The sequence below is a fragment of the Danio rerio genome, chromosome 22, assembly GCF_052040795.2.
Source record: "Danio rerio strain M-AB ecotype USA chromosome 22, GRCz13ab, whole genome shotgun sequence".
In the NCBI taxonomy this organism is placed as follows: Eukaryota; Metazoa; Chordata; class Actinopteri; order Cypriniformes; family Danionidae; genus Danio; species Danio rerio.
The window spans coordinates 33,969,031-33,994,890 of record NC_141042.1 but is presented as its reverse complement, the minus strand read 5'-3'; the positions used below and the strand labels follow the sequence as shown (position 1 = coordinate 33,994,890).

The 25,860-nt window shown below is 36.4% G+C and overlaps 1 protein-coding gene across 4 annotated transcripts in view; it reads right to left on the bottom strand.

The window, feature by feature from the left end:
* grip2b (glutamate receptor interacting protein 2b) overlaps positions 1 to 25,860 on the bottom strand; it is a 396,185-nt gene that overhangs the window by 262,585 nt on the left and 107,740 nt on the right. For 2 of the 4 annotated variants that reach the window (XM_087304605.1, XM_087304606.1), the window contains exon 1: positions 951 to 1,346. The exons of the other annotated variants lie outside the window; for them this stretch is intronic. In XM_087304605.1, the coding sequence (XP_087160731.1) occupies positions 951 to 1,086 (136 nt within the window). In that variant the 5' untranslated portion in view covers positions 1,087 to 1,346. Of the gene's footprint in view, positions 1 to 950; positions 1,347 to 25,860 lie in introns of those variants that run through there. 4 annotated transcript variants of the gene reach the window in all.

The following is a 25,860-nucleotide window of genomic DNA, read 5'->3' as shown; positions in this document are numbered from 1 at the left end:
CCAAAATTACATGTTAACTTCATGAATAACTCAAGACTTTTTGAATGTGTGCAACATTCATCTTAGGAGGATAAAATATTTTAGAGAAAGTTTTGTCTGTTTTTGTACATAAATTAGTAACAATGATTCCATAAAAAGTCAAAAATTATTCAACCCTATATGACTTCAAATGGATAACCAAAAATCTAATTATCCCCACTGTTTTTTTTTATGTGTGTGTGCTTCACAGAAGACTCCTGCAAACCTATCCCTTTTACCAAATACTAAAAACTTCAGAAGAGTTGAGTCTTTTAGAAACAATTCCTCAAACCCTCAAGCGATGAAAGAATTAAAAAAATTATGACAAATTGACTTCTCCGAATCGATTTGGACACAAAACCAACCATAAACACCTAAGTGTCTTCAGACTTCCTGAAGAGAATAATGCATCGGTTAGTGCTCTTGTTAAAACACCCATTACTCATGCTAGTCCTAACTCTAAGAAGAGTAATGGTCTTTACTCAATTAATAACGGTGAAGCTCCACTGATCTCCGCAGACCTTTCCCTATCAAAACCGACGACAAGTCGAGATGATAAATAAAGTCAAGAATAATGACTGCACCTCACGAAAACATCCATCTCATTAAATATTAAAACGCAAATACAAAATCAATTGGCTAGGAAACAGCACGAGGAATGCGAAACCGCGTCTTCCACATTAAGTTCAAGAGTTTCGCCATTAATTCAATCCCTCTTCCCCCTCAGAGGAAACATGATGGTAATAATTGAAGCAAGACTGACGGAATAAAAAAGAGAGCGTTTTTTCTTCTTCAGAGAACACCACAGGTCAAAGTTAATATCAATCCCACAAAGCAGTAATGAAAAAAGGATTAGAGTGGGAGGAGGGGGAGACAGAGAGAGAGAGACAGAGCGAGAGAGAGAAAGTTTGCCAGGGGTGGTCTTGTCTTACCGCTGATGCAAAGGCTGAGAGAGCACAGACTCTCCTCGCAGGTCTCCGGGCTCTCGGGCTCCCAGTGAGACCCTCGTTCCCTTTTCCTGGGAGACATCTGTCTTACGATGTTTAAAACCCGGTTCACTCTATCCATCCTTTCCTTCGCTTCGCCTGACCGAATGTCCCACGATTCCACTCCAACGTGTCACATTAGACACAGAGACTCTTCTGAACGAGGAGACGCTCTAGCTGCTGGGATGCTACAGTTTTCGTTTGATTTTTTTTTTTTTTTTGCAACAAGCCAAGAAACGGGAACAGAGGGGGGAAATAAATAGAAATATATCCCAGTTTGCCTCTCTCTTTCTCTCTCACTGTGAAGCTTTATCCCACTGCTTCCACAGCACAACTAGCAGTGAGGTTTTTTTTTTTACCTCCCTCCCTCTATCCAGCTTGCTCTATCCAACTCGCTCACTCTTGCTTTCATCTTTTTTCATGAGGGTCCTCTCTAATCAGCTAATAATACCTCATTAGATTTGGGAGGAAGGGGAGGGGGGTTAACCTTAGGATGGAGGACGGACCTACTGTGAAGTGGCCACACAGAACGGTAGATCTACCTTGATGACGTGAAGAAATTTGATTGGTATTTTGGTTGGTTTTAGCTTTAAATCTGTTAGCTTTGAGGCTACATACATATGCTAACAGAAAGGTACAATGTGGTCTTATACAGAATATACTGTAGGTCTTTTGAGACTTCTAAACATATTGATCATCTTGACCGTAACCAATAACGTAACCAAATATTTGACCACTTAAAGTTCTGTAACTTTTTTCTAAGTCTGTTTCCTATGAGGCGACATGTATATAGGCTAACATACCAATAAAAGTTAAACTCATAAGATCTTTTATATAGATCTTTATTTAGATTTCAAAAATGTCATCTTGCAATTTGGCGAGTAACTAAATATACCATATGACCAATGGAAGCTATGTGGCTACCTATATATGCTAAAATACATGTACAATTTGGGTTTATATCAGATGTACTTGAACTTAAAGGTGTAACTAAATATTTGACCACTTATGGGGCATTCACACCAGATGCGGCTTGTTCTAAAATAAATTGCGCTATGCTATTCAAGGGTTAACACTTTGAGTTTACTCACTTCATTTGTGAGTCAAATTCACTTCGTTGGTCGAATTTACGTGTCAGATTCATTTCATAACAGATGCGGATTCACCTCATAAGTGGGGCTTTTATCTGCCTGGTGACTATAGTTTCATTGCTAAATGGCCTACTTGAATTTTACTGAGAAAGTAGCTGTGCTTTATGTGCTTTAGGAAGGCTGAAAAACAGGGCAGATTTGTTTGGCGCTGTGTCTAAGTCCACTAGATCCTTTCAGAGGTGCACCCAGCTCTGTTTGTTCATCAACTTCTCCAGAAACCGTACCTGAATTATGGAGGCATTCAACTGTACTTCCGACTGAGCCAAGCCCAGTTTGATGAGCTGTACCAACAACTACCACTTCGTCATAATCATGCCCATACTAGAGCAATGTCCTGAACACACCATTAGAGTTTAGTACATTGAATCTAAGGCTGGGACACACCAAGGTGATGGTCGGCCATTGGGCTTTGTTGGTCCATCATTCAGCGTTGGACCGGCTTCAGTTGGTTTGGTGTGATCTCATCGGATTAATGTTGGTGCTTGTTGGCCCAATTCAGAATGTAGAATCAGTGTTGGGCTGGTGGCTGAAGAGAGTGCTCTGATTATTCAGCAATGAATCAGAGCGCAAGTGTGTGACGTAGCGAATGACTTAGCAAGTAAAAAATTCAAGAAGGAACACAATAAGGCCAGCTGTAATTTAACTTCATTTCTCAAAAATTTCCAAACAATATGGATTGTTAGATTATCAGTGACATTTGCAGGAGCAAAAACCGTTTGAGGAAACCGATTGCAACAAACCAATTACATTCAAAATCTAATCCTAATGAGTACTGTGTACTTACTCCATTTGAGTAAAAGAAGAAATTTGAGCACAGTGAAACCCGATAAATAATGAGAACTCAAACCAACTGAGTACTGCAAAACCCAAGAAGTTAAGGCAACCCAAACCGTTTGAGGAAACCTGCTGCAACAAACATTTTGAATTAAAAATTAATCTATAAGAGTACTGTGAACTTACTCCATTTAAGTTGAAGTAATGATATATTTACTTTAATTAACTCATTACCTTCAACAGTAGAATTAACTTTCAGTCAATTCTGAGTTAACTACACTCATTTCATTTGACAAAGTTGACTGATGGGTTTTACAGTGTGTGATAATGGTACTTAACTCTGCATTGTTTATTCTTTGCCATTCTGAATGAGAAAATAAATTCATAGTATTTATAAAAAATGGGTGGAAAATAGAATGTGAAATGTTTACTGTCCAAATAACCATTAAAAAAATCAAGAAATTAAAAAAAAAAATCATATGAATTAACTATTGTAGAATGTCTGAAATCCTAATATTTATAAAACAATGGATCAAAACAGTTAATGAAATAAGTATCATGTCCAAATTCATAAACCACACAAGTGAACCTGTAGGCCAAAAGCCATTGGCTTTATAATATTTGTTTATAAAAAAAAAAAACTGGTTGGGGTTAATAGCTTCCCTGCCCTGCATTGTTTGGTGTTGTTTTGCATTGTCCCGCCTCTATAAAACTCGAGCCACTGGATTGTTTAACCACCCACAAAATGACATTGCTAATCACTGACAAATGCAGCTGCTGGCAGCTGCGCCAACAAACAAACGTTTGCTGATGTGGCCCAAGAAGGCGTTAATCTCTTCATAATTCCCTTTAAGTCATTTTGGGAAAATCATCTCCCAAGAAAATGCCACATCACGAGTCTCTCCGCAGCTGTTCGCTCTGCCTGCCTCCCACACAGAAGAGAGCGGCAGTAAAAAGAAAGCTCTTTAAATTAAGTATTAACGTCATTATGTTCTCCAGAGGCCGTGGAAACACCCACAGGACACAATGCTAATCCGACAAAGTGGCTAAACGTGTACAGGAAAAGTTCATTACCTACTTTTCTTCACAACAAAACGTAGCGAGGCTCTAAAATCTAATCAGACAGGAAATGCATTTACTGTTGGGGGCTGAAAAGAAAAACTAAATATTTGTTGTGTTACGAACAAGATTTACGAATATCAAAAATAAAATGTACGCAAATATAATGTCTATATTATGTAGCTAAAGTCTTTGTATTATGTGATTAGCATAGTGCAGACATTTTATCGATGTTTTATAGACATTACATTTGCATAATTTCAAGAGTTTAATCTAATCTGATTGAACAAATAGTGAACATGTTTTGGTGCATATTTTAGGAATTGTTTGCTTATCTGCTTGTACTACTGTACTCTTGAACTTTGTTATTAGAAAATTTTTAGACAAAAGGTTAACAATAAGGTATTATCTTCAATGAGAAGTATGCAAACAAGTACACATACAATTGGAACGGTTAATGGTTAGAGAGTTGGAATCTGTAATTGAGAGGTTGCAGGATCAATTCCTGGTCCCAGCAGGAATTGAAAATGGAGATGAGTGAATAAACTGCACACTCTATCTTCAATACCCAGCTGAATAAGGCGCCTAAACCCTAATTGCTCCCTGGGCGCTGGAAGCAATAGCTGCCCACTGCTCTAGGTGTACACTATAGGTGTTCACTATAAGTGTTACTGTGTGTTAGGGGTTGCTTAGCCTAGTCGACTAGTCGAGCGATCGACTACTTCAACCACTAGTCGGCGCGGTCAGAAACAGTCGTCTACTCAAGTGTGCATTTACCATAAATGAAATCAGAATGACAAATGTAACCAACAAACACCACCATCCAAGGTTTAAGCAGCCAACTACAATTGAGGATTAAACGTAATATTGTTTTAGATGCCTGACATTAACATCATGGGGAATACACTTGAATGGCAATGAACATAGGTTTCTTCAACTATCCAAGCTAGCGAAATCATTTTTTCCCGTCCCTGCCACTAGCACACAAAGTTAAATAATTTTTCTTTTGTAACAAAACGAAGAGCAAGCCTGCATCCCTCTCACAAGCATACGCTTACACAAGCTTGACCATAGACAGTCTGTGGCTAGAGGATGATAGAGGGGATGACTTGTGTTCTTTATAAAGTTGGATGAAGTAAGATTCTATTCCTTATTTCTGTCGAAAACAGGGTAAGAATAATATGATAACATTGCAAGGCGCGCATTTTATTCTTTATTGTGTTGCTGTTTTTATCTACAACTTTCTCTACATGATGTCTGCATGTTAAAATATGTAATAATTTGTTTGTTTACTGTGTCTATGTATATTTTATTTATTATTTAAAAAATAATTTATTTCTTTATTTTTTCATAAATAGTTATTATTTATTTTCACTTTGGCTGTATATTGTCACTTGTTGAACTATTTTAGTTTCCGAAGCAGGGAAAAGTAATTAGGCAAGTTATTGTATAACAGTGATTTGTTCTGTGGACTATCGAATAAAAAATATATAGCTTAAAGGGGTTAATAATTTTGATCTTAAAATACAAAAAAATAAAAACTAATTTTATTCTTGCCGAAATAAAACAAGTAAGACTTGCTCCAGAAGAAAAATATTATCAGACATACTGTGAAAATTTCACTGCTGTTAAACATAATTTGGGAAATATTTGAAAAAGAAAAAAATCAAAGGAGGGCTAATAATTTTGACTTCTGTATAGACTACATTAAATCTAAAATTAAAATGTCATAAGTAGCCTACAGCTTTTATAACTTTTTCTTTAGTATTATTATTTTATTTTATGCATTTTCAATTTTAACTATTTATTTATGTAATATTCATTTATTTAGGCTGTTTATTTTTTTGCGGGTGAGCTGTATTGTTGACGAGAACTATTTTTCTTTCCGAACTGGTTTAAGTAATTCAGTTTTACTTGTTAGTTATTATTACAGTTGAAAACTTGTTATAATAAAGTTACTTTAATAACTTATTAAAGTATTACAGAATGCACTTGTAGTTCACTTCACATACAGGAAGCCTATGATGCAGATGTTAAGATTACAATGTTCCATGCAGATTTTTGTTTTTATATCACTGTAACTTAAAAAAAAAATAATTGTGCTATATGTTTTGACAATTTATGTTAGACCTATAAATCTTTCCATTCAGCTATGAATTAATAAAATGTGTATTGAGACGGATTTCTCTGTGTCTTTTTAACTGGTAGCTCAAAACACGAGTAGTCGAGTAACTTGAGTATATTGTTTTGAAAAGAAATCGATTAGCAGAAACCAGTAGCGGTGCAAGCCCTACTGTGTGTGTGCTTTTACTCAAAATGTGTGTGCACTAGAATGGGTTAATAACGAAGAATTTCGATTCTGGGTAAAACCATACTTCACTTGTTGTTGTTTTTTTTTTTTTTTTTGTACTTTTACTTTAGAAACCTTTGTTTCAATAAAGTTTAAGCTGCCCTGTCTCACTTAATCTATCAATTTATTTTTCCTTTTAAGACCTTAATGTCTTGTTAGATCACCATCTCCAAGCCAGATAAATAAGATCCAGCCCCACATGCCAGATCTTGCCAGGAAATGTCAGTTTACCCAGGTATCTGGACAAAAAGCCAGCAGAGCCACCCAATACTTAAATCTTAATTAACTGAATTAACAGTCTCCTATCAATATAGGAGTTGAATAAGAGAGCCAGAGAGAAGCAGAAGCAGGAGACAAAGTAATGATGATGATAAACACACACACACACCCACACACACACACACACAGTGACCAGATTTTTGTCTGACCAGGATAAATGGAACAAGTGGTATTATACGACAAGCAACAGCAATGGAAAATTACTGCCTCACAACATTGTCCAGAGATAATACAGATCTTTAAAAGGGCGCATTTTTTCATCTCTTACTCATGAAAACAAGTGTCGCTTAATTCCAAAATCATAAGATTAAAACAATATGGAAAAATTAAATAATAATGAAGCAATAATTCTATGAAAATAGTAATTATAATAAATATAAACCGAATCAAATGACAAATAAAAATCAAATCATTAACTAATGATTAATAAAATGAAATAATGATAATTATATAAATGACTAATGATTATATAATTAAATAAAAAATGATATGAAAATGAAATGAAAAAAACAAATAAAACACAACACAAATGAATGGTGAAGGGAACAACACACATAGGTTTGCTACAAGGATTCTCAAATCCTTAGTTGGATTATTTTAGATTCCATTTTATGAACCACCAAGGATCATGATTTCAGCTATGCATCTTTAATGTTGTACTGAAGACAAAGGTCTCCTACATTGCAAGTGAGAAAACCCTAAACATGTTCATGCAAACAGGATTTTTTATTTCTGGAGATATTTTCTGGACAAAACATCACATTGTGAAGATTTTTTAAAGTCTATTTTTGAGTATCTTCTATTTGCCTCCAAAACCCTGTCTTATATGTGGTTCAAACTTTGTAAGAACTGTTTTTGATAAATTATTCACAAAGAAAAATGTTTGGAGAAATTAACTTCATAGAGAATCTTTCTCCACTGCACTTTAATGAAGAGATAACACAGCTAGCAGATAGCATCTCATACTGCTAGCATCGTTGTGAAGTCTAAAAGACATATAAATGGATATAGTTTTGGTGAGAAGTACCCTGCTGAAAAATCCAGCTTAAACCAGCCTAGGCTGGTTGGCTGGTTTTAGCTGGTCAACCAGGCTGGTTTTAGAGGGGTTTTGGCCATTTCCAGGCTGGTTTCCCGGCATTTCCAGCCTGGTCTTAGCTGGTCTGGCTGGAAAATGACCAGCTAAATCCAACTAAAACCAGCTTGACCAGCCTGGTTTAAGCTTGACATAGCTGGTTTGGGCTGGGCTCCCAGCCTGGCTAGGCTGGTCAAGCTGGTGTTAGCTGGTCATCTCCCAGCCTGACCAGCTAAGACCAGGCTGGAAATGGCTGGAAACCAGCCTGGAAATGGCCAAAACCCCTCTAAAACCAGCCTGATCGACCAGCTTAAACCAGCCAACCAGCCTAGGCTGGTTTAAGCTGGATTTTTCAGCAGGGTATCCAGCTAACAATGCTAATAAAACTTGTTCAGTAGCGTGAGAGAAATGTGGCTATTTTCAAAATAGGCTAGCAGTTTAGCGCTAAATATTAAATATTACTTAACACACAGGAGTCCCATATGATAGAAAGTCTCATTTAATTAAATCAGTTAATTTGATTTGAGTTCAGTTTGAGCTTCTGCCATAATTTTGTAGCTTATAAAAAATGCTAATGTTTGTAGCATAATCAAGATTCACTCGAAAAGCCTCATTGCAGAATAAAATACAATAGTTATACACTTAAAAAACTTAAATATGCTACCCCATTTTAACTGGCAGTTAGCTGGCTAGCTATTGTTCTCAAAATAACAGTTTGACTACAGTTTCTCGACTTTAAATGAATCACTTATATCTTGTCAAGCTTAAAGTATCCTCCTGCAAGGCATATTGTGCATGAGTCATATGGACAACTTTTCTGGTACTTTTTTGTCTCTGTTGGAGCTTGACAGCCACGATTCACATCCAATTTTATTGTAAAAGTTGCTTTCAAAAAGATATGCTGCCTACTCCTTTTGTGATTCACGGCTGAGGGGGAAAATATCACAAAGAGTGACATGAGGGGAAGAAAATGATGACATTACCTTTATTTTTGAGTTTCATCTGTGTCCTTAGGCTAATTACTACAGCGATAACCCTTGACTTTGGCTCAGAAATGCAAAAATGTTTTAATACGACTGCAAAGTGTGGCAGCTGAAATCGGTTTGGAAAGTAGAACACTGATTATAAATGCTTGAAAATCACTTTTTATAACTCCTTTTTGCTGAGCAGCTGTTTCCTTTGAGCTCACCTGTCTTGCAAAGTTCTTCCTCGGCAAGAAAGACTGATCTGAAAATCTAGGACATAAGCAGTGCCATTTATCAGGAAAAACATGGTTTGCGTTTATGGAAAATGGAGGCATTTGACATCAATTGACATTGGAGAGGAAGTATGGATTAGGGATGAAAATGTGGGAAGGTAACACATCCCGCCCGTCTGTCTATCTATTTATCTATCTATCTACCCAACTGACTTCATTTCTATCCATCCGTCCGTCCGTGTCTGTCTGTCTTTCTCTATCTATCTATCTATCTATCTATCTATCTATCTATCTATCTATCTATCTATCTATCTATCTATCTATCTATCTATCTATCTATCTATCTATCCATCTTTCTGTCTGTCTGTCTGTCTGTCTGTCAAACTTTTTTTTTTTTTTTTGTAAAAAGAATATAGGGTCAATACAAGTGACCCGATGTGTGTAATAGTGCAAGTAAATTGTCTATGCAACAATAATTCAGTTTAGAATGACTTTTCAATGTGTGTGTCTTTGACTAAAACTACATTTCTGTTTTATTCTATAAACTTAATTTTTTTTCAGATTTTTGTCCTAAATGAAAATATTTTTGAAGAAATATTATCAGAACTTGAATAAAACAAATAATTAAATTTTACTCTAACACTTAAATCCAATACATCAAAGGTTGTTTTTTTAAGTATAAACATTTACAGATCTGTAAATCTAAAATAGTTTTACTACATACATAATACATACATAATATAACTTGATTTGATATTTTTATGACATGGCAAGGCTATTTCAGTTTACAAAACTGCATTCATTGCATATGCTGAATAATTAATTCTCAAAAAAAAAAAAAAAAAAAGGTTAAAACATTTTTTTTAGACATAATTACAGTTTTCCTCAGCGGCTTTAGTGCATTTCTTATAACACTATTTACATATCAACTGTAGGCAGTGGATCTTTCCCATATCCGGCACCTCTGGAAGGTTTTGGTGAATATGAAAGTGAATAAATGAAGACTGAGGGCTCTATTTTAACGATCTAGATGCAAAGTCTAAAGCGCATGGCCAAACGCATTAAGGGCATGTTTGAATCCACGTTTGCTATTTTAAGAATGGAAAAATATGCTTTGCATACCTGGCTTAAACAGGAGTTGAGCTTATTCCAGCCTGATCTCACGAGAAAACGTAAGTAATTTATGTTTTGCCAGTTTAGTGGCTAATTCGTATGAATTCGTAAGAGTTAAGTCGTACAAAATTGTACAATTTTAAAAAGGAGGCTGCTGAATAACCAATTCTCCAAAAAAATGGTTGAAAAACTTTTTTTATAGATGTAATTACAGTTTTTATAGTTTTTCCTTTTTTTTTTCTTTTTTTGTAACCATGGGAAGTGACACTGACAACAGACGTGAGGATCCAAATGCAGGGTTTTATTGATAGGATAGTCAGGCAAGCAATTATCAACACAGGAGCAAACAGATGTTTAAGGGCAATCCAGTCGTAGTCGAAATATCAGGCAAATAGTCAGAAGGCAGTCAGCATACAGGAATGATCAAACAAAGCAAAGGTTCAAAACACGGAAGGCAAGGCAAGGAAAATGTGTTATAATGTCACTTAAAGAGATAACAAGACTCAGCAACAGTGTTTGTGTTTGAGCAGTACCTATAGTCCATGAATCAGTCATAGAGCAGCTTCAGCTGTGAAAGTCTAATCAGAGGAGACTTGTAGCAGGTTTGTGCATGTGTGCTGCATGACTGAATATGTAGTCCATTTAACAGCAGACTTGTAGTCCTATGTGAGTGTAAATGTTTTCCAGTGATCTTTGGTGGTTAGATCGCTGGTGATCGTGACAGTCGCTTTTATGCATTTCTCACACCATTATTCACATTTGTACCACAGTACATGCATTTCTCAAAAAATATTGTCATTCGTGCACATCATAGTAGCAGATTCTTATTCCTTCCAACATATTGCAAATGCATTTGGACTTGCATCAATTGCTTTCATACAACTCTCTGCTGTTTTATAACATTATGATTTGCTTATGTCATGTCAGTCAAAATTAACTAAACTTGTGAATGCTGAATAGTCCTTCCATTTAAAAATAATAGTCCTCATTTCATTACTTGAGTCATTACATACAAAAATTATTATTTTTAAATTTTTATTTATTTATTTTTTTGTAAAAAGAGTATAGAGTCAATAGTGACCTGATGTGCATAATAGTGTAAATAAATTGTTTGTGCAACAATAATTCAGAATAGACAGACTGTTGCGTGTGTCTAAATTTTAGTTTTATTTTATAAACTGCTATTTTTTTCTAATTTTGTCCTAAATAACAATATTTTTGAAGAAATATTAACAGAACTTAAAAAACACAAATATTAACATTTTACTCAAACACTTAAATCCAATTTATCAAAGATTGTTGCTTCTTAGAGTATAAACATTTTCACAGATGTGTAAATCTAAAATAGTTTTACTACATACATACATACATGCATACATAATATAAGTTGAGTTGATATTTTTATGACATGGCAAGGCTATTTCAGTTTACAAAACTGCATTCATTGCATATGCTGAATAATTAATTCTCAAAAAAAAAAAAAAACATTTTTATAGACGTAATTACAGTTTTCCTCAGTGGCTTTGGTGCATTTCTCACAACACTATCTACATATCAACTGTAGGCGGTGGATCTTTCCCATATCCGGTACCTCAACTCTGAAACTCTGGAAGGTTTTGGTGAATATGAAAGTGAATAAATGAAGACTGAGGGCTCTATTTTAACGATCTAGATGCAAAGTCTAAAGCACATGGCCAAACACATTAAGAATCCACTTTTGCTATTTTAAGAATGGAAAAATATGCTTTGCACGCTGGCTCAAACAGGAGTTGAGCTTATTCCAGCCTAATCTCACGAGAAAACATAAGTATTTGTTGTTTTGCCAGTTTAGTGGATAATTCGTATGAATTCGTAAGAGTTCAGTCGTACAAAATTGTACGATTTTAAAAAGGAGGCGTGGCACCTAACCCCACCCCTAAACCCAACCGTCATTGGGGAATGAGCAAATCGTACTAAAATGTACGATTTAGCCACTAAATGAAAAAGTTACGAATAGCCGTGAGATTGTGTTGCTTATTCTCTCAATGGGTTATGAGTGTGTTTTGAGCATAAAATTTATTAAGCCAATCAGAGTCTCATCCTTCATCCCTTTTAAAAGTCAGTTGCGTCACACCATGGTGCATTTGCCATTTACATGGAAAAACTGAATCCTTCATTAGCGAGAAAACAGTTAAACATATCATCAGCAGCGCAAAGATAAAAAATGAGTCTTCTTCCATTGGCCTATTTACTTTCTCTTTATTTTACTTTTACTCTTTTACTTTTGTGGATAAGGAAACAGTATTGTACACACTCCACTGTAGAGTTGCATCCAAACACAGGTCCTATTCTTATGTCCAATATAGTAATGCATGCGTCTCCAAAACCCAACAGGTGGACAAATCTAAACTTGCTTTAATAAAACCAATATAAACATGCATATAATAAAAAATAATACTAATAGTAACATTATACAAATGCAAATTGTTAAATGCTCCTTAACACTCCTCCTTTTTAGACCAGAACACCCATGAGTCCACAAAGTGGTGCAAATGGATTTGCTACTTAAACAAGGTGGCACAAAACGTGAAAATTAGGGTTGCGCTGGTCTAAAAATAGCAAAATATTGCGCCATACAAGTCTTGCGCCACATTGCACTGCGTGTATGATAGGGCCCTGTGAGTTTATTTCTGGGTAAACATGTCTATAATGAGTTGTGCAATGCATTTATTATTACGCCCGGATACAACCCAGTCAAATCAGTCCTTAAAAATATGATCAGATCTGCATCATATCTGTCACAAACCACCTTTAAATAGTTGCCATGCTCCTGTGGAGTTCCCATATGCTTGTGAAAGTGAGGGCAGAAACAGAGTTTGCCAGTTTTCTTAAATTGTCATACTTTCAGAGTTTTAACTGGGTCAACTGTGTGCTGAGGAAAGATAATGCAGTTCCTTTTCATCCCTGACAGAGAGAGATGGAGAAGAAGTGCAAGAGAGAAAGAGAGAGAGTGTCTGTATGGCTACATCTGAGCGGGGTAAAAATGGGATCAGTCAGTCAGCGCACACACATAACTGCTCACACACAACTAGCACCAAACTAAAGAAGACCAGTCAAAGCGATTCCCTGTGGCATATTAGAAAAGTATGATATATGGTTTTGGAAGGATGTTCAAGTGAGTGTGTGTGTTCATCAGATTCTCTCCTGATCGTCTCAGATTACACTCCATGCCGCCTGAGAAATAAAATCGTCTCTAAAAGGAAAAACACATAGCAATACTGCTCCAAACCCTACTCAACTGTGGTGTTGTCAGCTGTGGCTGCATAGAAAGCTTCTGAAGAAACCTAATGAGTAACTGCCCTGCTGAAAAATCCAGCTTAAACCAGCCTAGGATGGTTGGCTGGTTTTAGCTTGTCGACCAGCCTAGTTTTAGAGGGGTTTTGGCCACTTCCAGGCTGGTTTCCAGCCATTTCCAGCCTGGTCTTAGCTGGACAGGCTGGAAGATGACAGCTAAAACCAGCTTAACCAGCCTAGCCAGGCTGGGAGCCCAGCCAAAACCAGCTATGTACAGCTTAAACCAGGACGGTCAAGCTGTTTTTTTTTTTTAGCTGGTTTTGGTTTTAGCTGGTTTTTCTAAGACCAGGTAGGAAATGGCTGGAAACCAGCCTGGAAGTGGCCAAAACCCCTCTAAAACTAGGCTGGTCGACCAGCTAAAACCAGCCAACCATCCTAAAGTCTAGCTTCTAGATAAGGGCCAAATTTAGACAATAGCCGCATTTCCACTATCGGGCCAGTGCGAGCCAGGGCTTTTATCGGGCCAGACCAGGCCAATCACCCAGGAGGTTGAGCAGTGAGGCCGGAATCATGTCGCGTTTCCACTGTCGGGTTAGTAGCTCGCAGCGCCTCACGCAAACCCCGCACCCAGAACATCCCCCGAATCGAACGTCACTCAATCCGCCCACTTCAGTGGGAATCAGGCAGATAAAGCACATCACATCATCACGAAACTTATAAAATTAGGACAACCAAAACAAACAAATGACATGTTACTGTACTGCAGTACAATGCATGTCTATACGCACATGCCTGTGTGTTCTCATTCATCATATTTATTTACTCGCTGACCGACTGTTGGCATCGAAATCCAGTGGTCTTGCCACTAACGGAGGAACCCAGCGCAGGGAGCGCACACATCCATAATATAAAACCACATCTATTAAATTCTCCGTTAATAACTCGATATAAAATGTATTTTATAACATCCCCAGTTAGACAGACGCTGTCCAACATTTATCCCAAATGCTCCGGAGAGAACTGAAACATGAATTTTTCCCTATAGGCTTCATGACACTTAATAGGTGATTCCATTTATTTAAAGATGTTGCTTATTATATCTTAAGTAAAGGAAAGCGTTCATTGTTTCAGCACATGAGTGTCACGAAATGGGGAATGATCACAAAATGCAAATATCCAAGTGCAGCAATTTAAAATAACAAAGACTAAGGTTTCCAAAAGACAAAGGCTTCCAAACTTGAACAGAACTAAAGCAGGATGCAAATCTAGTCCAAACAAGAGAACAGGCAAAAATCCAAAAACAAGTAAATACAAAAACAGGGTAGGAGTGCTAAAGAGTGCTAACAAAAACAAACACAAAACAGGAATCCAAGAATTATCAAAATACAAAAACTAGATGACCAGACAAACATACCAAACGTGAGGGGCTAACAAAATCCTAAGGCAACTAAAACAGAGGACAAGAGGGTTTATGAAGACAGGACTAAATTAACAAACACAAAACAGCTGTAACATAACACAATCAGTAATACAAAGGATTATGGGAAATGAAGTGAAACTACAAAAAAACTAGTGCCCTCAAGTGTCCAAACTTGGGCACTGCAACAGGTGTGACAATAAGAGCAGCACGTAATAAAATATAGCCCATGTTTCGATGCGCTCAGCAGCTGTGCACTAATAAAGCTCTTTATGTATTTAAATTCCTTTTTTCATTTTACCACGTCATATAAAAACATACACACTTGTTTGAGGACACAGAACACATTTTGAACTTGCAGTTTTCCTCGATGCGTCAAAAAAGTGCTGTGCAGCTGCAGACAGAAAAAAAAGATCGGCTAGTTTCTGTTTTCACTGACCCCGAAAATGCTCTGTTTGCATGATTTGATTAAAATCGTCGTATCCAAATACTTTATAAATAATATTTAAAACATTCTCCGCTGTTTATTGTTTTTAGAAAATATCTAAAATCTTTCTTTTCAGAGAGGCTTTTGACAAATAAAAGTTTAATATGGCTTTAAACAGTTTGATTTGTATATAGTACCTAATTGTTATAGCTAGCTTTTGTTAGTTTTATATTGGTTTATTTATTTAATGTGTTTTTATTATATCTGATATATATTTGTAATTCTTTCAATTATTTCAATATAGCTTAGGCTATTTTATCTAGATATGACACTATTGTTTTGAGCCTACAAAAGTGAACACGAAATTTGTAAAGTGTAAAGTCTTTCTGTTGTATTCATATAGTGTATTATCGTCCAAAATAAATAAAAACAATAAAATGAAAAGAAAAAAGCCGCTGGCGGCATCAACAGAGCTGTGAAGGGAGCGCACAGTCTCACACACACATACAGGCATCTAAACGTGCACAAACACACCCTTTAAACTTGACAAAAAACCTTTACTGTCTGCTGTGTCTTTATTATGGTGTATGCGTTATTGAAACATCAAGGAGGATGCAGCAAAGAAAAGTCACTTATAAATTAAAACTACTTTATTATTTTCTGCAACACCCTTACATTTAAAAGAGAAACATAAGGGCGATCATACGCAAAAAGACCCCAGCCTATAATTTGTTCCAGATGTTTTCTTTCCCTTATTTATTTGTTTATGTGTTTGGCGCATGTACTCATGTGCGATCGGAAAAAAGTCCCCGCCTCTCCTTTCACTCCGCCCCGAAGCCCCGGCTGGCCCTCTTTGGCCCAAGGTATTCGGCGGGCAGAAGAAGGCCGGCCGCTGGCCCCAAATAAGCCCCGATTTGGCCCGATTAGACCCCGGAGGTCCAATTGGAAATGCAACTGGCCTTGGCTCGCTCGCTTTAGGCGCGATAGTGGAAACGTGGCTAATATGTGGGTCAAGTCTCAGCCAAGTTAATAACTCATAACTGCGCCTGAACTGGGCCAGATAAGTTGGTGTGTCACGATTTTAATGAAATGGATAAACCCACAAAGCATTGCAGTTTAGGCACACTATGGGGTGCTTTTTCTCAAAACGACCTGATTGGTAGAATTTTTTTTTACTCAAAAATAATTTTAATGTATATTAAATGTGGGTCAAGACAGGTCAAACTTATGTGGCCCAACATCAGGGCCAAATACTACATTTCACCTTGTGTGCCACCATAAAGATGGTGCCACCTCTGCCAAACCCAGGCCATGTTTAATCCACATGCTGTGCTTGCTGTGCCAGCTTTATGCCAAAATGGGGCCAGAATTTTTTGCTACCTGGATACTCTTGAACTCATCCATCATTGTGAACTTCAATTCAATACACTTCCTGCAGTGCATTCTGGGAATGTCTTATTCACACGCACAAAAAAATACATTCAGTTCTGCCTTTTTGTGTAATTTTCTGTAAGATAAGGGAATACAATTAGGCTCTTAGTTCCTTTTAAGCCTTTGTGATGTGAGAACACGACACCCGAGGAGCCTAAACAAATCTTACCTACGGGCAACTCATTTAAAAAAAAAAACCCACAAACTTTACATTCTGATTCAGAAGACAGCTACACCATCAGTTTGTAACTTTTAATAATAATAAAAAAGTACACCATATTTGTCTTTCCCAGACTTTCCTAATCTTTGAGATAGACCATCATTGTGTAAAGCCAACATTGATTTTGGCACAGAATCAACACTGATACCTCGGCTTCATTCCAAACCAATTTCAAGTCATGACAGGCTTACTCAAGACTCAAAGGCTTTTCTAAAGGATCGCTGGTGTTCCTGTTTAAATCAGAATTTCTGATTAAATACCGTTTGTTATAAGATTAAAGCCAAGTTAGATCTAGCTTTAAATGTGTTTAAAGTTGTATTTTCACTCATTCACTTTCCTTCAGATTATTTATTTCTTTATTAAGAATGGCCAGAGCTGTAGTATTGGCTTTATCTATATTTCTCAGGCAAAAACAAACTGATGTATAGTTATATATGAACATTAAATTTTAGCTATTTCCCAGCTAGCAAATGTGGCTCAAATCCGGCCTCACATACTGCATGGAATGATGGCACTTAAGCGGTCTGCTCCTGTTTGCCAGATCTGGGCCGAATATTTGCCAAAAGTGGCCCACAAATGTTTTAAAATAATAGCCACATTTGCCATATTTTCTCTGGGACATTTTAGGCTCAAAGCCGCATAAGCCAGAGCTTACTTTGCCGAATATTTGCCAAAAGTGAACCCCTATATGTCTTAACATATATTTTACACAGCGGATGCCCTTCCAGCTGCAACCCAGTTCTGGGAAACATCCATACACAATCATTTGCACACATACACTACGGCCAATTTAGTTTATTCAATTCACCTATATTTCCCAGAGATGGGTTGCGGCTGGAAGGGCATCCGCTGCATAAAAACTTGCTGGATAAGTTGGCGGTTCATTCCGCTGTGGCAACCCCGTATTAATAAAGGGACTAAGCCGACAAGAAAATGAATGAATGAATGAATGAATTCACCTATAGTGCATATCTTTGGTCTATAGAAACTCGCGCCAACATAGGGTAGAACATGCAAACTTCACACAGAAACACCAACTGACCCAGCTGGGACTCAAACCAGCGACCTTCTTGCTGTGAGGGGACAGTGCTATCCAAATGAATAAAAATTGACATTTTTGCAGTATTTTGGAGTATATGTTGCATATATGAAGTATGTTTTAATATATTTGAAATCCAAACATGAACTTGTATGTCATATGTGTAATTTCAATATACTGACATTTATCAGATTCATATGTGGGTTTACATTAATTTCAGGGTTTCTGCAGGTATCATCAAGTCAAATTTAAGACTTTTTAGACAATTTTAAGACCATTATGAAAGAGATGTTAGACTTATACGGGGCTAAACACTAAGGATTTTTTGTAATGGCCCGGTTGGACTAATGGACTAATGAACAAATTAGTTAGTTAGTTATTTCTAGTGGTTTAAAGTAACACATTACAAACAGTCAAATTACTGTAATTGAGTAGTTTTTTTTTTTTTTCAAAAATTGTAATTAAGTAGTTTTAAAAATGTGTACTTATACGTTCCCTTGAGTACATTTTTAGTGCAGCATCTGTACTTTTACTCCACTACTTTCCTTCAACCTGTTGTCAGTACTTTATTTTTTCCTGTCTATGTGGATTACAAAAATCTTGTGAATCTTGTGAATCCCGTCTAATCAAATCGCACATAGAAGGTAAACCACATCATAATGAACTACCTCAAGACATGGGCGATTTATAATTGCAGAAAACTGTTAGAAAGTACTAAAATTGTTTCAGAATACATTCAAAACCTTTACTTGCATTGACCCAGAGACTGTTTAGATGCATGTCACTGATGAGAAGATGACAGATGTTTACTGTATGATGACCGAAAAGGCCTTAAACACGCTGAAAAAAAATGTTGGCTGCAAAATCGTTGCAAACTATTTATTTGTGTTGAATTTAAACAAACAAATCAAATTTAGTAATGGTCACTTTAATTTGTTTGTTTAAATTCAGGCAAAACAAATTGTTTACAACCATTTAACTTAAATAAATTTAGTTAAACCAAGGAATCATGTTTGAATCATGTTGACAAGGCGTCGACATGACATCAGATTGACATTGTACCCTAACGTCAATGCATTTTGTTTGGATATGAAAATTGGGTTGGCACCAGAACCCAACCTCAGGCTGACGAAGTCAATGTCCAACCTAAAAGCAATCAAATATCAACCTCTAATGATGTTACATCTTGATGTTGTATGGACATTAGCACTATGACGTCTATCAGATGCTGGATTTTGGTTGACATACTTGACAAATAAATGTCAGTATTTGACGTCAATATGACGTTAGTTTAAGATGTTGGCTCAACGTTGGGTTTTGGTCACTTTCTAATACAACCTAAAATCAACCAAATATCAACATCTTTTCAATGTCGTTATTGGGCATCAAAATAGAGTTGTCCTTAAACGATGGCTAAACATTGAATATTGGTCACCTAACATCGAACTAAATCGAACCTAATATCATATGATTACTTTTGAAAGGTCTTTTTATACATTTATATTGTATCACATTTACGATATATACTCTTACTCTACTTGCAATACACTTTTGGGCAAGTAATGGTACTTTTACTTAAGTACACTTTCCACCACTGGTTATTTCTTAACCACATATACAGTTGAAGTCAGAATTATTAGCCCCCTTTTGATTTTTGTTTTCTTTTTTAAATATTTCCCAAATGATGTTTAACAGAGCAATGACATTTTCACAGTATGTCTGATAATATTTTTTCTTCTGGAGAAACTCTTATTTGTTTTATTTCGGCTAGAATAAAAGCAGTTATTAGTTTTTTAAAAAACATTTTTGGGACAAAATTATTAGCCCCTTTAAGCTAATTTTTTTTTCGATAGTCTACAGAACAAACCATCATTATACAATAGCTTGTCTAATTACCCTAACCTCCCTAGTTAACCTAATTAACCTAGTTAAGCCTTTAAATGTCATTTTAAGCTGTATAGAAGTGTCTGGAAAAATATCAAGTAAAATATTATTTACTGTCATCATGACAAAGATAAAATAAATCAGTTATTAGAAATAAGTTTTTAAAACTATTATGCTTAGAAATGTGCTGAAACAATCTTCCCTCCATAAAACAGAAATTGGGGAAAAAAGTAAACAGGGACGCAAATAATTCAGGGGGGCTAATAATTCTGACTTCAACTGTATATCAAACAAGAAAACTCTGATTGTAAAGACTTTATGTTGACAAGTTTACCATTGTTAAAAGTATATTTATTATGAATAAAACTACACGAATAATCAAAAATATATATTTGTTAGCTTTTGGTCAAAATGAATTGAGTATAACTCTTATTCAACCTAAATTATTACTGTTTTAAAACCTTACATTTCATGCCTATTTATAAATATTATGTCCACTTACACTTACGTCTGTAAAAAGATTCTGTGTAAACGAAAGATTATGTAAAGGGATATACAGTTGAAGTCAGAAATATTAGCCCCCATTTAATTTTATAACTTTTTTTTAAAATATTTCCCAAATGATGTATACCAGAGCAAGGAGATTTTCACAGTCATTACATTATCATGTCTGATAATATTTTTTTCTTCTGGAGAAAGTCATATTTCTTTTATTTCGGCTAGAATAAAAGCAGTTCTTAAAAAATATTTATATATTTTGACATTTTAAGGTCAATATTAATAGCCCCTTTAAGCTATATCAGTTATTAGAGATGAGTTATTAAAACTATTACTTTTAGAAATGTGTTGAAGAAATCTTCTCTCCGTTAAACAGAAATTGGAGAAAAAATAAACAGGGGGGCTAATAATTCAGAGGGGCTAATAAATCTGACTTCAACTTTATTGCTGTTATTATCATGAGGAATTTTAGGGTGCTTTCACACCTGTGAATCGATTCAGTTGTTCCGAAACAGAGATTACAATTGTTACATTGTTGCTCTTTGCTCTTGGAGCGGTTCGCTTTCACACTGCAAAGTTTCTAATCGGACCAAAAGAGCTAAAACAAGTCACGTGCGAGTAAACTCTCCTCACATTGGTCAGAGTGTCAGGATTTATTTTGCAGCGTCCCGCTCAGCTGTCAGGAGAGGTGGTGGTTTGGTGGTGATTGACAAGGTGCGCGCACAACATGTCTGAGGAGAGATGCGGTGGGGAGGGGTGAGAAGGGTGTGCGACGATGCCTATTTAAGGACCGGGAGAAAGACGCGAGATTATCGGGAGATCATCACTCGTTTGTGGGCATCCGGAGACTCGCGAAACTTCCCGCCATACTCATAATTCTCTCTTCATATAGCTGTATATGCCTATTACATATCCATAAAACACTGTGATATAACCGCGCTCGGATCGGATCGCTTTATCACTGCAATCGAACCGCTCCAGGGTTCGTTTCAGTCGAGCAAAGACCACCTCATTCAAGCGATCTCGGAGCGGTTACTTTGCCGTGGAACAGAGCGTGATTGCCCTGTTCACATATGCTAAACGAACCGCGCTAACTGGGCAAACGAGACAGGTTCCGAAACAAAAGTGTAGGTGTGAAAGCACCCTTAGTTTTCTCTTTGTGATTAGGGTTTTTTAGATACTTTTTTTTGTGATTGGATGGATGTCGGCCTGATTGGATAACTTTACTTCACGAACTTTTAAAATAAACACCTGTTTAAAATGATCTAAGACCTACAGCACAATGTTTCTGTGAAATTAAAACTTTTTAAGGCCTAAAATTTAGTTTTTGAAATTTTAAGACCTGACAGACACCCTGAATTTACACCCAAGGTACCATTGAGTGTACTTTTCTTCACCTGCAGAATAAATGGGGTGTTCATGTATGCTCCTGATGTCAAAGATACAGTACACAGACTGTCAAGCGCTTTATTTCAATATGGCAGCCATGAATGTTTTTTTTTAGTGTTCAGTTTTATTCCCATTTAAAAAGCAGCACATATCATAAAGTTAATTTCGCTGCATCAAAATAACGGGCAATAATCTTTCATACAAATGTACATTCAGAATAATTTAACTGCTTCTGTCTGCGATTTGAAATCTGTTGTTCCAGTGCCTGCCTTTTGGATGAAGACAACATCATTATCAGGACAATAATGCTCATAGGGGTTCTGCTGTGGAGATAAACTCATGGAAATAAAATGCAACATAAAAATCACTACTGCGCAGTTGAAATGCAAGTTAATTTTTAATATCAAATGTGCTTCTTGTTGCCACCAGGTCTTTAAACTTGCTGACTTGTTTTTCAGTGCTGTGGTCGCACTAATCCACGAGAAGTCATTCACCGTGGCAAAGAATATTTTCCCCTATGCTTCATTTCTCTGCTTCTTGCGCGGCACCGCAGGAATTAGGGCAAAGTTCCCATGAGGATCTCATGCAGTGTCTCGTTTCTTTATAGGCTGATGTTAAAGGCCGTTCACATGACTCAGGGCTAGTGTACTAAATCAAAATTAATCATCACGGCTTCACAAACCCCTTTTAACACAGGCATCGTGTCCTGCTTTGACCTCTCTGTGATAAGTGTTGCAGATAATGTGACACAATGGCGATTTTATAAGGTTGCTAGGTAGCAGGAAAGCATGAAGCATGCATAATTAACGGTAAAACAAGCTATGTAATAAATAAAGGTAAATGGACAGTAGTTCCACCCACAGCCCATATGCTGACAGTCTGATGCATATTTTAAAAATGACATATCAAGAAGCATGCATAGTTATCATTAGAATGGCTGCGTTGTGTATAAAGCCTGTGTAAAATCCATTTTTTTAGGTGAACAAACCCGTGTTAATCAACACAGATTAAGTTGACAAGTTAATTAAAAGTTGAGTTGAATGAAAAAAATGTTTGTTTTGGTAATCTTTAACCAAATTCTGAACATTTTCTTTTGTGTTTGGAGTGTTGGTCCTTCTATGCTGACATCAGTTTGGCAGTTTCAGCCACAATATTCCTAACCACATCCTGCTAACCGTTAGTTTGACTAACTGAATGATGAGTAAAATAAACCCTCAACCCTACATAATATTTAGTTTCAGTTGGTAACATTCATTCATTCATTTTCCATCAGCCTATTTTCTATTTCAGAGGTAGCGGAAAAAACGGTAACTATTCCAGCATATGTTTTACGCAGCAGATGCCCTTCAAGCTGCAACAAAGTACTGGGAAACACCCATACATTCACACTAGGGCTGCACAATAATTTGTTTCACCATCAATATCACAATGTGCACATCCGCAATAGTCAGATCGGACGATTTGCAATGTTGAGTCTGAATTATAGTTGACAATGAGCTACAGAACATGTGATTTGTAAAAGTGACTGTTAAGTTAAACCATAATAGAGTGAAAGTTTATCATTTGCATGTGTTTTTAAGGCCTGTGACTGAGCATTTCAAGAGTTTAAAACATTTGAGAAAAAAATATAATGTAACAAAGATTAATTGTATTTATTATTTATACAGAATTTCTACAATTTATGCAAAAAAAGAGAAAATTTTTCTTACTTTGAATTTTAGCCTTGTTTGTAGTCCAAACATCTAAATTTCAAAGCGAAAACAAGATTATTTTGCTTCCCCTAATGGCAGATTATTTTGCTTATTTTAAGGAAAAACTCTTTTGAAGGTGAAAATAATACAGTATTTTTATTTAGTCTAAGATTTTTTTTCTGATATTTGGACTAGAAACAAGACAATGCAAAGCAAAAAAAATAGCATTGTACCTGAATAATGTTAGACTCCACGGAAAATTGCCAAATAGAGCATCTTGTGAAACTATGAGTATATATAGCAATATTTATCAGAGAAAAATAAAATATTTCAATATCAGATTTTTCCTACATCATGCAGCCCTAATTCACTCATACAGTACATTATGGACAATTAAGTTTTTTCAATTCACCTATACAGCATGTCTTTGGACAGTGGGGGAAAACCAGAGCACCCGGAGGAAACTCACACCAAGAACATGCAAACTCCACACAGAAATGCCAACTGACCCAGCCAGGACTCAAACAAGTGCCCTTCTTGCTGTGAGGTGACAGTGCTAACCACTGAGCCACCGTGCCACGTGTACATCAACATACTAAAATTAAAGTCTCTACTACCTCCAGTTCATGTGGACTTTAAAGTGCGGTTTGTGAAATTTCATGGACAACTAAATTTCTGGCTTATTTGCACATTTGCCCTCAGGGTCAATTACCTTGTGGTGTGTGCACTGACTAATTCAGACAAACCGAGACGACACATTCATTATGAATATAATTAAAGCATAAATATAAATTAATTATTTGGGAAACGAGGGCTCCGACTGGATCAGTAAAATGATCATATTGACACCATTTATGTAGGTATTTTTTTATACTTTTGGACAAAATAGGCTGTGACAAGTCTCAAATCAGACTGTCCACATCATTGGAAGTATCAAATGGATTCAAAATGTTAAAGCTTAAAAATTACAGCCTATACTCATTTTAAACATGTACGTTAGCTTGCAATATTAGTCACAAGCACCAGCAATCTATGCCCTTAGATGACTGGAAAACATGTATTGTCACGCTGTCACAATGGGCTTACAAAATACAAGAGATATCCAAGTGCAGCAATAGAGGTTTTAATAATTAATAAGGGGACAGGCCAGGTTCAAAAATCGAACGGAGACAAAAGTACAACCCAATAAACAAAAGTGAATCAAACAAAGTTAGAACAGGAATTCAAAAATATGATCATAACCTTGAAACAAAGTGAACAAACAAACAAACCAAAACGATGAGTCAGTGAGCAGACTTGGTACAGATAAGATCCGGACAAAACAAACCAGAATCGGGTGAACGGAGTGCACGAGCAAACAGCAAAAATCCAAAGGCAAACTAAACACAACATAACAAGGCTTATAAAGACAACAATTAGACAATGACAGACAGCTGGAAACAATTAGTGATCACGTGAAAACAGGAACAAACCAAAACATAACTAGTGTCCAGAAAACCACAAGATGGCACTACAGCAGACATGACACACGCAGCCTACAATTCTACCATAATATGAACTACAATTCCCTTCAGGCACCACACACAAAGTAAAGACATTACATGGTTTCCATTCATTTTATAATGCCCAAACCGTATATTGCATTGCCCTCACCCTACCCAACCCCTAAACCCAACCATCACAAAAGACTGTGTGCAGCTTTACTCTCTAATTAAACTCATCCTGTGGAATTTATAAGCATTTTGAGAAATGAGGACATCACCAATGTCCTCATATTTCACCTCCTTTTTGTAAAACCTGTGTCATACCCATGTCATTTTACAAATTTGTGTCCTGATATGTCACAAAATCACGTACACCTGTTCTGATTCACCTTTGATGACACACACACACAGCTGGGAGCTGCTCAAGGACTTATCACTCAGACTATATAAACTCTTCCGTTTGACACTCACATTGCTGAGTCTTGATGGTATTTCACCCTGTGACATCACAAAGCATTTTTCTTGATTTGTCTCTTCACGTTTGACCCTTGCCTTGTTTTTTTGTTTTGTTTATTGTCTGCTGCCTGCATCGACCATGTTCCTGTGACCTAACTATGCTTCCGGATTCTCTTGTATGTACTCGTTTGCTCCTGTGTCTGACCATTGCCTGCCTGATAACTTCTTAATAAAACTCCATGTGGATCCTCAACCCTGTTGTCCAGCACCCTGGTGTTACGATTATGAAATGTAAAATAAGTTTCTCCATTTACATTTCATTGCACGTTTTAAATGACAAATCCACAAGTTAACATTTTTGAAATATCCTATTTAGGGCAGTGGTCCCCTGGTCTATGGATTAACTGGTAAGGGGAGACACAAGAAATCATTAATCATTTCCATTTTATTTATTATCTGAGTCTGTATGACCTTTTATTTTGAAAAATCTTTTATTTTGAAAAATAATCATATTGCCTACATTTCATTTGCTTAACACTTGAAAGCTAAAATTTAACACACAAGCCAGCAAAATGAGTAAGAAGAGTGAAAGGCACAGTGAAGCACTTATGAAATGCAAAGGGATGGATCCACAACCCATTTGTCAACAAA